This window comes from Tiliqua scincoides, chromosome 8 (assembly GCF_035046505.1).
Source record: "Tiliqua scincoides isolate rTilSci1 chromosome 8, rTilSci1.hap2, whole genome shotgun sequence".
In the NCBI taxonomy this organism is placed as follows: Eukaryota; Metazoa; Chordata; class Lepidosauria; order Squamata; family Scincidae; genus Tiliqua; species Tiliqua scincoides.
Genome location: NC_089828.1, coordinates 28,108,773 through 28,128,196, shown reverse-complemented (window position 1 = coordinate 28,128,196; position 19,424 = coordinate 28,108,773). Strand labels below are relative to the sequence as shown.

General features: G+C 39.5%; 1 protein-coding gene across 15 annotated transcripts in view; it reads left to right on the top strand.

Annotated features, from left to right (window-relative positions):
* Positions 1-19,424, top strand: part of TCF12 (transcription factor 12) — a 227,631-nt gene that overhangs the window by 146,882 nt on the left and 61,325 nt on the right. For 4 of the 15 annotated variants that reach the window (XM_066634771.1, XM_066634767.1, XM_066634766.1 and 1 more), the window contains exon 1: positions 2,316-2,384. The exons of the other annotated variants lie outside the window; for them this stretch is intronic. In XM_066634771.1, the coding sequence (XP_066490868.1) occupies positions 2,316-2,384 (69 nt within the window). Of the gene's footprint in view, positions 1-2,315; positions 2,385-19,424 lie in introns of those variants that run through there. 15 annotated transcript variants of the gene reach the window in all.

The window sequence follows — 19,424 nt, the reverse complement described above, 5'->3', positions numbered from 1 at the left end:
ATTTAAATCAAGCAAACCTCTTCAGCAGACCTTTCTGCAGCCTCATTCCGTTTTGCAAATGTTTAGCAGAAGTTTGGTTTTTTAAAAAACAGGATATGATCCTCTTTTTCATCTGAAACAGAGTCCCAGGCTATAATTCACTGCACCATTACTTAAGAATAACACCCATGGAAAGCGATGGATCTACTTCTGAGTAAATCAGGTTGCAACTATGTGTAGCTACACTTGTGCATGCTCATTTCTTGTTGTCTTGTCTCTCTGCTCTATGCCTATTAAAGGTCGATTGTGTTTGTGTATCTGCTGTGAATTGAATTGCACACTCCCGGTTATGTATTATATGTTGTGTGTAGAGCTTCTGGCTTAACACACCAGGCACCTTAAAGAAGGATTTGATTAATGGTTCTGTTGTTATGTTGTTTACAGAGCACTTACTCTGATAGTGTTTACAAAAAGGGTTATGAAGACCAGAATTTTAAAAGTTAATGAATAAAAATGTGTCTTTTGATCTTTTACTAAATTTTTAATAAATTCAAGACCATACAGTTCTTAGGTAACACTGGTAGGCTATTTTTCAGGATCTGGCCTCAGGTAAAATCAGACAAAATTATAGTCTGACATCCCCCTAAGTTTAGCCCCCAACTTATCCAAGGGTCATAGAAATTTCCATGATTTTTGACTCAAAACCTTAACTCATCTGACTCAAAACTTGACTTATCTGTAAGATTGATTTATCCTCAACTATCTGCAATGAGCTGATCCCTTATCGTGCACAGAGGAAGCTGCAAGTTGCATGGTAATTTGTTGCTCAGCAGTTTGTAATCTGATGTTCACTTGCAGTTGCTTATGGGCCTTTTAATTCTTTCATCATAATCAGATTTTTAAAATGGTGTCCCCTTTATCGTTGTTTATACATGTTAGGAAAAAAAACTGCCGTAATAAAATGCTGAAATAAACATTTTAACAGAACTAATCTGTTGCACTTGAGTATATTGTGTATTGCTGTGGATAGAATATTGAGTTGCAGAGGAGACCCCAGTCTCTAATACTTCCATCACTTTGAAATTTTCTGGTTGATGAAAATGGTGTTTTTTACCTTACTCAGCTCATTGTGTTCAGTAACATTTAGGCTGGAATTCTGTCTTATTCACTGGAAACAAATATCTCTACATGTAAACTATTCACATGAGTTGCCGATTCTAGAGAAGACTATAATAGGTAATCTGTTTCTTATATTTAGTCAACCTGTTTAGTCATCCCTATTCTTTGCTACTTAATTCTTATACTTTTCCACTTCTGAGCATTCAATTTAATCTTGGATAAGTATTTCAGAAAAAGAAACACCTGAGATTTCAGTTGTTCACAAGGGAAAATATACATCCGCACATACACCACACTTTTCCAACAAAAATTGCTTCCCAAAGCTATAATTGCAATAAGTGCAATTATATAATTCAGAGAAAAGAATTACAAACAGATCTGTAAATAACTTCTTAGAACTGGGGAGAAACAGGAAGAAAATGTCACAATTGGAAAACAGACTGGGGAAAAAAAGCTTAGTCCAAATGTCATGACTTTAAACTGTTATGGGCTATTTTTCTTAAGATATGTTCAGTGTTTTTTAAATGTGCGACACAATATACTAAATGTTATATGTTTCTTCCTCATTTCTTTAAAAGGACCCATGGTGCTTTCTTAGTGAAAATAGGATTCCAGTAATCACTTAATGAATGCGGAAGGTTTTTGGTTCAGGAAGCAATTAGCTGTCTAGGTTCTCCTCCTCCTTGCATGTGATTCAGCATTTCCAACCCATGACAATTCTTGAGTGTATTTGCGAAAGTTGCGAGTGACTTTGGAGAGGCACAGATGGAAGTCTGTGGGGATAAAGGTGCAAGAAGATAGGTTTCTACTGCCATAAGTACTCCTGTTTTATTTAAAATAGAAAGATTAACTAGTTGATTTATCCTTGGCATTTTAACTTTAAAGCAAATAGCTTTGTTATGACTGTAGCTACAAAAAGATGTGCTTTTGACAGAAGTGAAATTCTTACATAGATTATAGAACTTTGATTTGTTTACATTGCAGCTAGGGATCGACACTGGATTGAAATTGAAAGAAAGCTGTTCGTCCGTCCCCCCAAATGCACTCTCCCCATTTTCCTGTATGAGATGGTTCAGTCCTATTTTGCATAAATTCTTTCTGAGTAGATCCATGTGTGCTTTCATCTGACTGAAGAATTGCTGGTTTGATCGGTGGATTGATGTCTTGGAGGGAAGCTGTGCACTTTGACTGCAGGCTGTGTCATTTTTAGAACGAACATGTATTGTGCTTACTCTGTACCTGGAATGAGCAGCAACTCTTTAATGTATTACTACAATGGAAAAACGGTAAGGGGATTTGATCTGGCTTTGCTTTTGTTCCTGTAGTTTTCAAAGTCTGTAGCATGGCTGGAAGTGCTGTGTCCTAATTTCTAGACTGGTCAAGCAGTTAGATTATACTTTCATAGGAGAGATTACTTAGATTAAAATGCTTCAATTATACAATCATTTACCTTTAGGTATAATATTTAACTAAACATGTGTTTATAATTCCCATCTACATTTACAAATATATTTGAAAACGAAGAGTATTTCTATTACATGCTGCTGAGGAAAAAATGAAGACTATCCTAGTTAGTTCTTTAAAAGTCAGTGTACTCAGCTATCTTAGATTGTTTCAGAAGGCAGTCAACCAGTGACTGGTGTTTCCTGTTTGGAATTAGAGTCCAGATACTTTTCTTATTACTGCACCATCTGTTTTCAATAACAGAAGCATTTTGGACAAATTCAGTCTGATTCATAACTTTGAGTCTTTAAGTTTGAATCATTATTTTGTGCTGGTCTATGTTGGTTTTAATTTATTTTGTTTTAATTGTGTTCAACCCTTGTAAGCCTCCTTGAGCGTTTGTAAGAACAGAAAGTCAGGACAAAACTCTTAACATAAAAAGTTTGTGAACATTTTTTCTTCATTTTCTTAACTTTGATTAGATATGCATGCTTTAAATTTGCATTTATTAAGAAAAATGAAGTACTGTTTTGTTAATATTTTTGTTTTCTTGGGTTGTCTTGGTAATTGCATATTGTAAATAGAACCTTTCACATGAACCTTAAAGCTCATTTTTCTGAACTTCAAGTTGTTGAATGTGATGTTGGATGTTGATATGAAGAAGTCCAGACTGAATTGTGTTATGTGTTGTGTCTGTTACTCAAGATGCAAAAAAGTTTGATCTTAACCTTGTTTAAGCTTTGTTGAGTTGCCAAATGATCTTTTTGAGGAGTGACAAATTGGAATGAGTATTGAGGCATCTCTAAATTCCTTGCAAAGTATTACTTCATGTATTGTAGCTGTTGAACATATGGGATGCTATTAACTTTGTGCATGGACATTGTATGATCAGCTTTTTAATATTTTAAATAGACGTCTGTGCCAGTGCACTAGTGCACATAACAGACTTTTCTAAATCTATTAAAAATGCTTCTGAGCTTCAGAGAATTTAAAAGTAATGGAAGAAATAGGTTGATCTTTTTGGTACAAACATCCAACATCCTTCAAATGCATAATTGTTTTCATTTATATCTGTTCCTAATTTTAAAGCAATTTGAAGTTTTATGTAAAGATGTGTACATCAGAGTAAAGTAAAATGAAGTCTGCCATTCCTATTAAGCAGCCAGAATACAACTGTCATGGAGTGTTGATTTTATTCTTTTTTTCCAGCACAGAACGTTTCTGTTTGTTCTTCAGAAAGGGGGAAAGCTTTGATCTTATTAAGTATTTCCAGGCTTGTAATGGATGGAAGTGCTGGTAGTATAGAAAAAGCAGGAGAATTGATAGTTTCGGCTTGCTATGGGTCGGAGTGACTTTCATGAGTTTTAAGAGTTAGTAAATTGTATGAAGATTCCACACCCTGCTTCTCCCTATTTATTGTGACACTTCAGTGTTGTGGCTTCATGGAGTAACTTTAAAAACAAAGCGGGAAGAGGTTGAGAATAGAGCAATATTAACTCATTCTGTTACATGGAGGTACCTCTCCTGTCTGTGTTGGTAGATGGTAAATGTTTGGCTTGTTAGTAGTTGCCTTCTTTTACTGCCCTGATCCAGGACTTTATTCTGAGCTCTGTTTTTGTCTTCCTGGGTAGGATTTGTGGATGAATGTCAAGCTTAGATAATTCACTCCTAAAACCAGATCACTCTGGATTCCAATTACTTTGCTTATAGTCTTTGACCAATTGGTACATAATGGAGCCTGGTTTCCTGTTTGAGAATTTAAGATAAAGAATTTAAGATAAATAGGGATTTTAATGTATTGTTAAATATCAGCTGATTCCGCTGTGCAGAAATGTGCCAAATTCTTTGTGTGGCAGCAGCTGAATAGGGAAATGCTTTGAAGGACTTTTTAAAGCCTGTTTCAAGGTACTGTTCCTATTTGTAGCATTCCTTGACCATCCCTTTTGACCTTTAAAGAGAATAAGAATTTAGGGAGTGAACTAATAGAGGCTATAAAAATGAACCCAAAAGGGATTGTTCTTAATTACCATTGAATCAGAGCAAAGAGCTGCTGCATACTCCAATGAGTTTGCGTGTGGGGGAGGGGGGAGAGTAAAAATCAGTTTTTGTGGGTCAGAAAAAGTGTGATATTTGCTACTTTATGACCTAAGAGTGTTAGAAACTTCAGCTCCTGATCAATTAAGCCATAAAAAGTTAAAGCTGCATGGTGTTAATATTGAGCAAGAAATAATTTTGATTAACTTGATTCCAAAGTGCAAAAAAAGCATAAGGCTGTCTGCAGCAGGAGTTGCAGTGTAAGCAACTTATCAAACTACTTTTCAGACTGAAATCCTGTTCATTTTTCTCCTTGCCTGTTAAATTCTGGGACCAAAATGTACAGCACAAGAAATAGGAGAAAGAGTCTGTTATCTGCTCATGTAGAGCTCAATTTGTCACATGCTCTTCATGTACAACCGTGGTTAAATGGATGGGCTCTTGCTGAAGTCTCATTCATTTCAGCATAGTTCAGCCAAGACCCAGAGGAGTTTCCAATAAATCAGACATATTCTTCTAGCCCTGTCAGCCAGTTTGCATTGAATACTTGTAATTGTCTGATATCCTGTTTTATCACTGTGGTGGTAGTATTATTGAAGTAAAAAAAATGGTATTTGTTTTCATGTTGTCATAAAGAGGCAGCATGTAGTCTATTATTCAGTATTCTTCTCAGTGAGTAAGAATGCAGATTATAATCTTGAATTCAATCTACTGAAAGCTTCTTCTACGTAAATTCCTGTTACACTGTACAAAAAATGCTGGGTGGGGGAAAGCTGTGGCACTTGTGGAAGACATTCCTGAGGATTTGTCCATAAGAGCTGCTTATCACGAGACTGTTTTCCTTCTTGGAGAATATCAGTATATCGAGAAAGAGCAGTTTACTGTAATAGGTGAAGTGCTACTGGAGTGTGTTACATTGTGTGTATGCATATATTGGGGAAGCTAGCATGAATTCTTAAGCAACTGCTATACAGTGTAAAGTGGTCCTCTTCCTGCAGTCTTATAGTCTGCTGAAAGTCTAGGGAAAATGGCTCTGGGCTTACAGCTTGTCGAATAGTGTCACTGATGGTTGCAACTATCCTCTTATTTTACCTTTGTAACTCTTTGAAGTAAATAGTTCTGTTCTGCTTTCCTGTTGTATTGAAATTGACAAGTAACTTGCCAGGGCACCATGTTGAACATGACAATGGCAACATCAAAACCCTATCCCAATGCAGATCTCTGACTGGCAGGCCAAATGCATGCTTAATCTGAGAAATTGAATTTGTGTGCTCTATGGTGTGTACACCTAATGCTGTATGGCAGTGTTTTTCAAACTGTGGGTCAGGACCCACTAGGTGGGTCACAAGCCAATGCCAGGTGGGTCCCCATTCATTTCAATATTTTATTTTTAATTTATTAGTCTTGTTGCTCCCATGATATGTTACTGCATTTGGGGAAATGTTACAGGCCTGTGCTTTTAACAAGCTGCTATTTATACTCTTTTAACAGTGATAGTCAATGGGACTTACTTCTGGGTGTGGATAGGTTTGCAGCCTATGATTGTTAAAAATTTTCCTGCTTGATGATGTCATTTCTGGTCATGACATCACTTCTGGTGGGTCCTAACAGATTCTCATTTCTAAAAAGTGGATCCCGGTGTTAAATGTGTGAGAACCACTGCTCTTATGGGGAAGGACTTGTTAGTCAGGAACTGCATTGCTCCAAAAACTGGAGAATTGTGGGTTGAATTCTATGCATGTAGAATTTAGTATAATGCTCTCTAACCCTTTAAAAGCTCTTGTGCTCTAGTTTATGCAATCAGCAGACTTAAGCTTTCCCTTAAATGTCCCTGTTCAAGCTGTGAAGAGAAGGGATAATGTATTAACCCTTTCCTGTTACTTTTAAAAGTAGCTTGCTGCAAATAGAAAAGTAGCATATCAGAGAGGATACTTCTCTGTGATACTTGTTTTCTGTGTACAGAAAAACATTGGAGGGAGGGAGTGTACAAACATGGGAACCTCCCCCTCAAAAATCCATAACTGAAGTAATAAAGTTTCCCCAAGACTATCATTTGGCTCTAAACTCTAACTATAAATGAGACTTTTGTTACTTATATCACACTCCTGTGCATGTCTACTTAGAAGGAAGTGCCATTGAGTTCAATGGGACATACTTTCAGGTGTGTTGGATTGCAGCTTAAGTAGTTTTAGGTTTCTTTCAGCTAAAGATAAAATTATGAGTGACTGTTTTAATCATAGTAAATTGAGTGACCATAACAACTTGAAATTTGAGCGGGAAAAGGTCACCAAAAAGTGCTCCTTTCATTACTAATGGCATTAATCTTGTCTACTTCTTTGATTTTATGTAAAAAATCAGTGAAAACATTCAGTAAAAACAAATCAGTAAAAAACATTCAGTGAAAATGTTGCGTTCACTTTTTAAAAACATCAGCATAAAGAAAAACAAAAAATCTGTGTTTTTAGATTTCCTAACCTATTTATTTAAAAGCATTTATTTCCAGCCTTTCCAGACTCTACGACAAAGCTTAAAGTGGCTAGCAAAAACTGAATTCCAGTTTAAGAATAACAAAACGGAATGGCACTTCAATAAACAACAATCTGTTAGGGCCCACAGTGCAAAAAAAAAATCAAAAAATCAAAGGCTTGGCAGAGCAAAGCAAATTTAACTCACTTACCTTCAAAAGGAGATGGCAATCCTGATCTCGGCTGGGAGAGAATTCCAAAGGCCAGGCACCATGACAGAAAAGGCCCTGTTGCAAGTCACTTCCAATGTACTGTATATCTAATGGTGATGGCACTTGCCACAGACCCATCATTGGTGACCTAATGGGGATGGGCTGGCTCATGTGGGGATTGTCCTCGAGGTTCCAAACCATTTGGGCTTTATTGTGCTTGGAAATTTACAGGCAACCCGTAGAGAAGAAATAGCAGTGGTTGACAGGGTCACGATTTCCAGCTCCAGTTAACAGCCTAGTAGCTGCATTATGTACTAGTTGTGGTTTCTGTACAGTTTCATAGGCAGTGCCACATAGAGCTCCTTACAGTAGTCCATTCTAGATGTTATAAGTGCATAAGTAACCTGCATGACCCAAGAAAAATCATTGGTATGGCAGCCTAAATGTACCTTGAACCAAAGCTGTCAGCTGGACATTCAGGTTCAAGACTGGATCCAAGAGCACCCCCCCCCCCAAACAATGATCCCCTAAGACAGTAGTTCTCACACATTTAGCACCGGGACCCACTTTTTAGAATGAGAATCTGTGTAAGGCCCACTGAAAGTGATGTCATGACTGGAAGTAACATCATCAAGTGGCAAAATTTTTAACAATCCTAGGCTGCAATTCTACCAGGATTAGTCCCATGTACTATAATTGTTAAAAGGTTATACATAGTAGCTTGTTAAAAGTAAAATTGACTCGCGACCCACCTAGTGGGTCCCAACCCACAGTTTGAGAAACACTGCTCTAGGAGGTGTGCAATCCCAATTCTTGGTTTACAGTTCTCTTCACTAATAGCACTTCTGTCTTGTCCAGATTTATTTTCAGCTTCTTAGCCCTCATCCAGCTCATCGCTGACTTCTACAGCCTCGTTGGCTGATTATGGAAAAGAGAGAGAACTAGGTTTCATCTGCATATGAATGACACCCAACCACCATGTCCCAGGATGAGGTCCCCAAGTGGTTTCATGTGAATGTTAAAAAGCAATCCTATTCAGTGTTCCAACTCCGGTGTAACTGTACCAACAGGGTGTGCTGCATCCTATGGTGGTGGGGCAGTAACGGAGGTCTCTTCAAGGTAAGGGAATGTTTGTTCCCTTACCTCGGGGCTGCATTGGGGTGCATAAGTGCAGGAAAGTTGGATAGGGTTGGGCCCTAAAATTGTCTTGCCAGTTTGTCAGTAGGTAGTCATAACATCTTTGCCGACGATGCAGCTGTCACTACCCACTCTGCCAAAGATCTCCAGCAGCTCATGGATCGTTTTAGCAAGGCCTGCCAAGATTTTGGACTGACGATCAGCCTTAAGAAAACACAGGTCATGGTTCAGGATGTGGACTCACCTCCCTGCATTACAATCTCTGTGCGTGAACTGGAGGTTGTCCATGACTTTGTGTACCTTGGCTCAACGATCTCTGACACTCTTTCTCTTGATACCGAACTAAACAAACGCATCGGTAAGCAGCTACCACATTTTCCAGACTCACAAAGAGAGTCTGGTCCAACAAGAAGCTGACGGAACATACCAAGATCCAGGTCTACAGAGCTTGCGTCCTGAGTACACTTCTGTACTGCAGCGAGTCATGGACTCTTCGCTCACAACAGGAGAGGAAACTGAACGCTTTCCACATGCGCTGCCTCCGACGCATTCTCGGCATCACCTGGCAGGACAAAGTTCCAAACAACACAGTCCTGGAAGGAGCTGGAATCCCTAGCATGTATGCACTGCTGAAACAGAGACGCCTGCGTTGGCTCGGTCATGTCGTGAGAATGGATGATGGCCGGATCCCAAAGGATCTCCTCTATGGAGAACTCGTGCAAGGAAAGCACCCTACAGGTAGACCACAGCTGCGATACAAGGACATCTGCAAGAGGGATCTGAAGGCCTTAGAAGTGGACCTCAACAAGTGGGAAACCCTGGCCTCTGAGCGACCCGCTTGGAGGCAGGCTGTGCAGCATGGCCTTTCCCAGTTTGAAGAGACACTTTGCCAGCAGTCTGAGGCAAAGAGGCAAAGAAGGAAGGCCCATAGCCAGGGAGACAGACCAGGGTCAGACTGCACTTGCTTCCATTGTGGAAGGGATTGTCACTCCCGAATTGGCCTTTTCAGCCATACTAGACGATGTTCCAAAACCACCTTTCAGAGCACGATACCATAGTCTCTCGAGACTGAAGGTTGCCAACAACAGTCATAACATGACAGACCATGACTTCTTATTTCAAATACTTACTACATTTGTTTGGTAGCTTTACACTGTACATTTTTAAAAATCTGATTGATTGTTGCATTCATGAACTCATGAATGAACTCAAGGCACATGTAATTCATTTTTCCTTTGATGAATTCCAGACTGACTTTTGTTGTTTTGAAACTGCTTCTAGTGTGGGGGTATTAAGTTCTGAATTTCTGTGCCCACATGGAAATGTTCTGTATCTTAAAACTGGGCACACATTTCTAGGCAGTTATATTAGACTGACATGCAGACTGTACACTTTGTTATATGGTACTACCATGAACACAAAATCAGTTCTGCATTTCTGCAGAGTCTGATGTAATTGGTAAGTATGTATATTAAAGGAGACATAATTGGGAAGTAGATGTGGCATTAATTTACCACTAATGCAGTGTGTTCCTTCAAACATTCCTACACCATGTTCGTTTAAGTTAAGAATCTCTTATTATTCTGCAAGAGGTCTCTGGTAGATAGCATATAGTAGTAGAATCACATACTCTTGTCTATCATCTATCCTCTGAAATTAACCTTGAATCTGACTTAGTTTGGGAGTGTCAGAAATACTTACTACCTGTCTCATATAGTGTGTAACATTCAGTCTACTGCAGCTGCAACAACATTGCCTAGAGACCAGGTGACCCTCCTGCACAGGGCATATAGGAAGAGCAAAGTCATGCTACCATCTTCTATGTGGCTGCAATAGCCCTTGACCTTACTTTAGGAATGCAAAAGGATAACAGCTTCCCTAGTATTACTAGTCTCGTACATTCAGTCTCTCTGAGTTCAGTACTTTTGTCTCAGAGGTCAGTGGCCATCTGGATAGCTAATCCAGTTTTCATGGATTCATTCTGGATCAGAGTAAGGGTGTTTTTCTGCCCTATTGGAGAGAGCCTGCCTTTACCGACTGCTTCTCTCCATCTTCTTTTAAGCACTCTTAAGTCCTGACTAGACTAAAAAGGCAGCTCCCTCTTCCATTTCCCATAAGCCTTGGAGCCCATCAAAAGGGAAGGCTAGTGGGGGACACCCAGGATTTATTTCATTCATCTAAACAAATGCTAAAGAAGATTTAATAGATTTCTACCTCACCTTTCCACGTGCATATGGATACCCAAGGCAGCTAACAATAAATTTAATATCATAAAATCCAGTATGAATCTTACAATAAAACACAAATAAGAAAAATACGTACATACAAAACAGCCCATCACATACAAAACTCCAGCACAGTATTAAAGAGATTATGAAGCAGCAGATATCCCCCCGTTAGAAGACTGGGAGCAACTATTCCCCATATGAATGTTAAAAAAAAAAAAAAGCAGACAATCACGAAAAGCACCATACAATACAAACAGTCGATAAAATAGTAGCAAGTAGCATGCTAAAAACCCAGAAAAGAAGTTCAGAATGCATACTCAAATAAGAACATCCCCAACATCCCCAACTAAATAGAAAATGCTAAACAAAAAAAATAAAAGTTCTTAATCCTTGGCTGAACACATCAACAGAAGGGGCAGCTTGTAATTCATCAGGAAGGGAATTCCACAGCTGTGGTGCCACCATTGAGAAGGCCCTACTTATCATTCCCTCCCCCACCAACTCTGACAGGGTGTCACATGCAAGAAGGTCATCACAGAAAATCTTAGTGGGTGGACCAGAATATATTGTACTGAAGAGAGCAGTCCTGAGTACTGTAGTCCTAAACTGTAAATAAAGTTTAAAACCAGCTCATTGAATTGGGCTCAGAAATGAACTGGCAGGCAGTGAAGTTGGGGAAGCAGTGGTCCAATAGAGTCAAACCACCAAGCTTTAGTAACCACATGGGCCTCTGCATTCTGCATGCACTTCAGTTACCAGACCATCTTCAAATGACAAACACAGGGGGGAGGCTGGTGCTGAAGCTGGTGTGCAGCTGTCATTTCTCCCCTCTGTAGCATAGATAGTCTTGAAACAGCTTTTCAGAGTGGCTTTTTGTTTGTTTTTGCTTTTGTTTATCCATTGTTGTGAATGTTTCACAACTATTTGCAATGAAATCTCTATTTTTGGTATGATATATCTGTGTTACAAATTTCTTTTTAGGTGAAAGTTTTTTGCAAATTGTTTACTTGGTATTTTTTTTTCTTGCTATATTGTTTGCTTCAAGGACTTCTCCGATTAACAAAAACAAAAAAGGTAGTAGTTTTTACACAACACTTCCAATGCTTGTCAGAGAATCATGCATAATATTTTCCATCAGGTTCTTTTTTTTCCCTAGGGGGTAGGGTACCAGTGAACAAGACAAAGTTAATTTGGCAAATTATGAGGATGCAGATTGTGGTTTATAACTTTTAAATGCTGTGTGCTTTATTACAAGCAACTGGGAATGACAGAGAAACTTGCTGATTATCATTGGCTAGATGAGCTGGTCAGATTTTTGTAAATAAAAAATGTTGGCTAGCTCAAGCTAGGGGAAGAAGTTTTAAATGCTTTGTGACCTCCTGAGCTCTGAGAAATGTCTGCCAAGCTTTTTTCTCCTAAAACCTTCAGCTTCAAGGGCTCTTTTTAATTGTAAGCATAAAACCTTATGTACTACCACCAAAAGGGACAAAAGACAGGTTTTCTATCTGGCCTAGATGCCTTTAAAAGGGGATTGGACAAATTTCTGGAGGAAAAATCCATTACGGTTTACAAACCATGCTGTGTATGTGCAACCTCCTGATTCTAGAAACCCGCTATGTCAGAATGCCAAATGCAAGGGAGGGCACCAGGATGCTGGTCTCTTGTTATCTGGTGTGCTCCCTGGGGCATTTGGTGGACTACTGTGAGATACAGGAAGCTGGACTAGATGGGCCTATGGCCTGATCCAGCGGGGCTGTTCTTATGCTCTTAGTAGTTGTGTTTTTTTCCTCAGAGATTTTACATAGTTAACAATTTTTAAAAATAACCCAAACATTTTTGGTTATGAAAATTTGCTCATCACCTTGCTCATCACCTTGCTCATCACCATACAAATGTATTTTCTTGAATAAAAAGGTATGGCATTGGTTCTGGAAGTTGATTCAGTTACGGGCTTTTCCACATATCAGTTCAAGGAAGCTCTGAATGGGAGAGTGGGTATTGCACGTGCCTCATTGTTAGGTGTGAGGGTTCAGTCTGTACTACTATGGATTGTATTGACTGCACTGTATATTTTTTTTTATTTAAATTATCATTGTTTAATATCATAAGTTATTTAGATGATGCAGGGTGCAGAGCACAGACTAGCCTTTATTCATTCTGAATTTATTTGCATTTATTTCTCATTTGAGTTGTATAGCCCTATGCAGATGTTAATTTCCTAGTATGGTAGGGCATTAGGATCATACCAGCTCACTCTCCCTCTGCTTGCTTGAGGGGGAGGGGCTTTGTGGGAAGGCCTGAAAGATGCAATTTGTACACTGTAAATGCAGAGTTTAAAGATTTCACACCTGGGACCAACACACATTGGGTTCCATGATTATAGACCCTGTATACTTGTGACATACAACATGAATATTGTGCAGGCCTGAGGATGAGTTCATGCTAGAGTGGGGTAGGATAGCTGCTGTTATCTTAGTCCTCTACTGTATGTTGAAACTAACATCTTCATAGGGCTTATTACCTCTGTGTATATATAATTTTCACAGCAAGCTCATTTATGAATTCTCTCTTATTTGGTTGATCTTTGGGCTACTACACTTTTCATATTTTTCCTATATGAAAAATTTTTCCATTGAGGAAATGTGTACATCTGTTGTGTGTGAATATTACTGAAGTGTCTGTCCGAGAATTATTTTTTAAAACATATGGTTTTTTCTGTTTTTTATCTAATGAACTTTGCATGTCTGTTATGGCCCATTGCTAATTTAAAAAATTAAATAGAAATTGGATTGATAATGACAAGAGTATGTTTGTTGGAAAGAAGATGGAATAAAAATAATAGCAGCATGGGAACGCTATAACTGGAGGCTGCTTTCCAAAGGCTTAAGAGAAGAAAGGACAGATCGAATAATAAAGGCACAATTAACATTTGTTCAAGAATCGAAGATTTTTCAATCATATTGAGGGTAAATACAAAATCATCCCTTACAAAAATTATCAGAATTTATCAGTGAATTTATCGTTAAGGCAAATGCAAGTGAGCTTAGGAGAATAACCACCAGTTCCTCCTGAACTGGCTCTCAAAATCTTTGTTCATGTTTTTCAGTTTCTGATCTACTTTGGGCTGTTCTGATAGCATTGAAGATAGTTTCTAGGGTGTTGGAAAAATTAAGTTATCGGAATTGGCAATCAGTACTTCATTGTATTTGTTTAGAGCTGTTTTCACTACATCTGTTAGCACCTCTGCAGAAGTGGCTTCAGAATGAGATCTAAACAACCCAGAACTGAATCAGAGTTGGAGAAACTGGCTATAATCCTGTTCAATCAGGCCATACTATGGTTTGGGGAGCTGCAGGCTGTGAGGTTATCTTTCAGGTAGAAGAATTGTACATACTATAGTACAGTTGCCCCTCCCCGTATCCACTGACTCAGTTTCCATGTTTACAGTTACCTGTGATTCACAAATCATGCTCATCTTTATTTCTTTACTCAGCGTGTTATTTCTTTACTCAGCGTGTGGTTGGTCTGTGGAACTCCTTGTCACAGGATGTGGTGATGGCATCTGGCCTAGATGCGTTTAAAAGGGGATTGGACCAAATTTCTGGAGGAAAAATCCATTATGTGTTATAAGCCATGATGTGTATGTGCAACCTCCTGATTTTAGAAATGGGCCATGTCAGAATGCCAGATGCAGGTCTCTTGTTATCTGGTGTGCTCCCTGGGGCATTTGGTGGGCCGCTGTGAGATACAGGAAGCTGGACTAGATGGCCCTATGGCCTGATCCAGCCTGGCTGTTCTTATGTTCATATCTCATCTGCTTTTGTTTTGCCCTCTTATTGCTGTCTCCTATTGCTGTCTGCTTGTCACTGCTGCTGGGGGAGATAGTGTTTGGAGCCCTCCATACTGCTTCCTCTTCTCACCTGCTTGTTAAGACTTGCCTGTGCTGACAAGCAAGTGTGAAGAGGAAGCCGTTTGGAGGGCTTCTGTGAAGAAACAGTAAGTATTAGATGCAAGTTAGCATTTTGTTCAAAGACATATTCGCCTTCCCCACCTGTCATTCTAGCCCAGGGGTGTCAAACATAAGTCCCAGGAGCTGAATGCGACCCACAGAAGCTTTTAATCCGGCCCTCAGGCTCTCAGCTGCTGAGCAGTGCTGAGGTGTTACTGCTGAAAGGGCAGCCCGCACAAAAATTGGGCTCTCCCATATCTTGAAATATGATAAAGATTTATGTATTTTCTCTTCTGACATTTGCAGCTAATGAATTCCTAGGTGAGAAAAAGTGCTTATTTTTGGTTATGATCTGTTTAATGACAATACTTTCTGCCTAACGTCATCACTTCCGGCCCTCAGCAGGCATCATGAATGTCATTCGGCCCTCAGTATGAAATGTTGTTTAGATCATTAGTATGAAACTAGTTTGACACTGTTCTAGCCATTGACTATCCTTGATTATCTAATCATTTTTCCTTTGTAAAGGCCACCTCATGTATACAGTATTCACCCCATTTTCAAAGGTGGGATGGTGGGAAAAAAGTAGTTCCCAACTCTAGCAATCCACCGCACAATATTCCTCCCCCCTCCCTGTCTTTTGCACACATCATTTACTGATGCATTTCTATTGCCATTGCTGATGAGTGTAACTTTACATATTTAGTGTAATTCTTAAAAAAAAAAAAACTGCCTGCAGTACTCATATCTATAGAAAGCATGCAGAGGCTAGTAGTTTGTCAACAACAGAAAGATAATCTCTGAAGAAAATAACTTGAAGAGGCATGCCCTGGAAGGACTCTGGAAATTTGATGAGAATTTGAGCATATGAAAGCTGAGCATATGAAAGCTGGTATGGATCAGATCATTGCTATGGATAGGAAACCACCAGGACCCCATGTAAAAATGTAGTAGAAAGCTAACATCCCACCAACTTAAAGATACAACTGAGCATTTACAGTTTATACCCTTTAATGGGCCATGAGGGGGAGAAAGAAAGCATGTAAGCACCTGAGTCTATTTTGTTCTGGATTATGTCCTTGCCTGGTCTGTATTTAAAGTGTGCATAGTAGAGTGAAGCATCTGGCCATATTTAAGTCTAAAATATCTTCATCGTCAAGTTGTAATTATAAGCTTAGATCTGGTTACTCATAGGCTGCCTAATCTCAACATCTCAGTAATCCTTTTCTCCCCTTTTTGCTTTTAAATTTTTGTTTGTAGTAACAAAAAAAATAAAACCTGTAATTAACCGGGGGGGGGGGGGATGGGATGGGGTCTGGCAGTCATCTGCAGGTGATCAGATGACTTAAGCGACCTGGTTTTAATTTGTGGGTGGCTCTGACTGTAACAAAGGAAAGCTTGCTCTTTTTGTGGAGTTGGCAGACTGTTTCCTCACATCTGGAGTTCATGAAGACTTTGAGACCACATCAGTTGTGTTTTGCCGCAAAAATCATTTGATCTTCAAAATCCAGACTGGAAGAAGTGCAGCTTGATATCGCTGCAGCAATGTTTTGCAAGCTATACTTAAGATACCAGAATACGGTGAAATGATACACAGTATGTGCCTTCCCTGAAATGCTTCTGGCCCTCTTTGAGGAGGCCTTTCTTATACGTTTGACCATACAATTAGCCTATAAAAAGGTATTTGTTGTAGATAATTCTCCTTCAGGTTTTCCTTGCTCAGAATATTAACAGTACAGTCCTATGTATTTTTTTAATCCCTATGAAATTCAGTAGGACCTGCTCCCAAATCGGTATGTTTAGGATTGCATATACAGCAAGTCCTCATGTAAAGTTGCTTTGTTAAGTAGTTTCATTATAAACTTCATGGAAAAAAATCAATTCCTGGTGAGGGTCACTGTGTGGCATTTGCACATTCTCCCCATGTCTGTGTGGGTTTTCTCCAGCCCGGAAAGCTCACATTCATCTCAATGTTTAATATTGACACCAAAAGTGTTTTTGGTCTTCATTTAGAAGATGTTCAGAACAAGTTTGGAGATGTTTTTGTGACCAGAAATATGCTGTAGGAATGGAAATTTTGTTTACTTGTATCAATTAGCCAATGGTAACCCTGTACATCCCTGATCTTGTCTGATCTTGGAAGCTAAGCAGGGTCAGGCCTGGTTAGTACTTGGATGGGAGACCTCTTGGGAATACCGGGTGCTGTAGGCTTATACCATAGTCTTTTGAGACTGAAGGTTGCCAACCACCAAAATTGATTTCATTATAAGTTGTTCTGCCATTTCTAAGTTTCAATATCGACAACTTTAAGTGATAACGTCCTGCACAAATGTCTCCATATACTAGGGGAGCTGAGCTTTAGGCTCGTTCATAGTTCTATTGAGCATTGTTTCTGCAAAGTTTCTCGTGTGTGTGTGTGTGTGTGTGTGTGTGTGTGTGTGTGTGTGTGTGTGTGTGTGTGTGTGTGTGTGTGTGTGTGTCTTCTTCTGGGCTTTAGTGCATTAATCAACAACCATCCCCATGTCTGCTTCCTGTGCTTCTCTTTGGCTCTTAATGGAGTATAGTAACTGGACAATACAGTTTATGCTAAAATGTTTAGTTCGACTTGTAATTTTTTAATCTAGTATAGTTCAACTCAGTAAATTGTGGAGATTTGAAATTGGACAATTGGTTGCAAAGAATGCGTGGGTGTATATAGCATATGCTCCTAATGTATTAGTGCTCTAACTGAAAATTGTAACAAGCTATATTATGTTAAATTAAATTTGTCAGGAAGTAATTTTTTAAAAATTGATTTTAAAATTAGTGATTTCTGTCATTTTCCATTCCATTTCTGCTGCTTGTATTTAATCAGAGTCTCAAAACTACTTGTGGCCAGTTTTCTGCAGCAGAGTATGCACTGTTTATATAGGTCTTTTGAATTTCAATGGAGATATTAATATATCTAGCGTATCTACGCAGAAAGGCATTCTGGGTTTTGGTATACAGATTAACATATGTAGTTGACCACTTAGGTTTACATAGTAAATAGTAGTCCTTAATTTTTTCTTCACTTTACTAGCACTCAAAAAGCAGAGGAGTCAGCATTGGAAAAAAATGTATCATTGTAGAAAAAATTCTTGCATTTTTATTTCTCAGAAAACTATGACGATAATAGTGTCTCTATTGTCTTGTCTCATGGATCCAACAAGGAAGGAAGAATTAAACAAAAGAGAATGGTGGTGGAACCATGGAGCATTTTCTCAGACGATTTTGAAGGAGTTTTGCTAGGGAGGAGTGTACTATCAACAGATAGTGGTATAATCTTGTATATAGAATGTAGGTGCCCATGGCAGTAGGACTTTGTAGTACATTTGGAAGTTAGCTGATGGCATATGGGATATCTGTGATAAAGTCAGCAACCAATTGGCACATAGCAGCTCAATAGATATAGATTAATTGAAATTTCTTGTTTCTTACAGTACAAGTGGACCCTCCTTATCCACGGGGGTTCCATTCCTGAATTCCATGTGAAATCAAATCACGCAGATTTCGGGGTCCCCTGAGCTCCGAAAGCGACTGTAGCCTTGCTCTGGTCACGTCTGGAGCTGTTCTGAGGCCCATAGTGGCCACATGTAACCGCCATAGGTTTTGGAATGGCGTCATCAAAAACTGGAAGTACTTTTCTAGGACTCCAGAGGCCATTTTGAGTTCTGTGGAGGCTGCACATGTCCTCCATGGGCCTCAGAAGAGCCTCTGGAGGTGTCCTGGGGACCCATGCTGATCCCGATCCGCAGATGGAAATTCTGCCGATAAACAGGCTCTGCCTGTATGCGCTAGACAGATGCATTTCAGCCTTGTCATATTTGTAGTACAGGTTGAGCCTCATTATTCGCGTCGGTTCCGTCCAAGCACTCACGTGGATGGCAAAAAACACATTATAGCAAATCAATTTAAAAAACAAAAGTTTCTTTGCTCTAATGATTTAAAAACAGCCTTGCTGACTTTGGGATGTAAGATAAGAGTCATTAAGAAGACAATCCATCAATCAGTCGTCCTCCAAGCCCTTTACTCAGTGCCACCCTTTGCCAATGCAATGCTCAGGTGAAAGGGTGGGGTCGCCTGGTGAGAGAAGGATTGATGGATTGTCAGCCAGCTGCCCCCTCTCTCATATTAAGGAGGCTATTGTTAAAGAACTGTTCAGTTTTTAAAACTGATTTTAAAGGGATGCATTTTTCCCCTTCTCCAGGGATCAGCACATTCCTTCTCATTTGCAGTGGCCATTCGTGTTGAGTCAAATCCATGTATAAAAAATCCGTGTATTACAAGGTTGGACCTGTAGTTGATTCTCTGTAAAGTTGATGGAGATTCATGAGCACATGCTTAAAATCTAAGCTTTACCTTTACTGTACTTTCTCATTTTTTAAAACTATACCATCCCCCCCCCCTCAGTTGTTCTCCTGCAAAATTGTCTGCCCTGTCTGTTTTCCCCTGGACTCTGCAGTATGGCTCTATAGAGACAAAACTATCCCAAAGCATTAGAGGTGTGCAGTGTAGTTAATGCAAGTGTTGAATATTACCAAACTCCTGACCATTGTTGCCTTAGGCCAGTGGTTCCAACTTTTACAACTGGCAGGTCCCCTTATACATTGCATAGCGAAGAGGGATTTTCGCGAGGTTTCCATAGTTTCCTTTGCTGGTTTCCACAGCTTGTGCTCCTAAAGAGGACTGTGTTGCCACCTGTAACCTGTCATAACCTAGGTCAGGGCTTTTCAAACTGGGGCATTGTGACGCCCCAGGATCACGCCGCTCAGGGGGGCTGCAGGGGCTTGGGTACACATACCCAAGCTCCTGCAGCCTCCTGGGGGTGCAGGGAGCA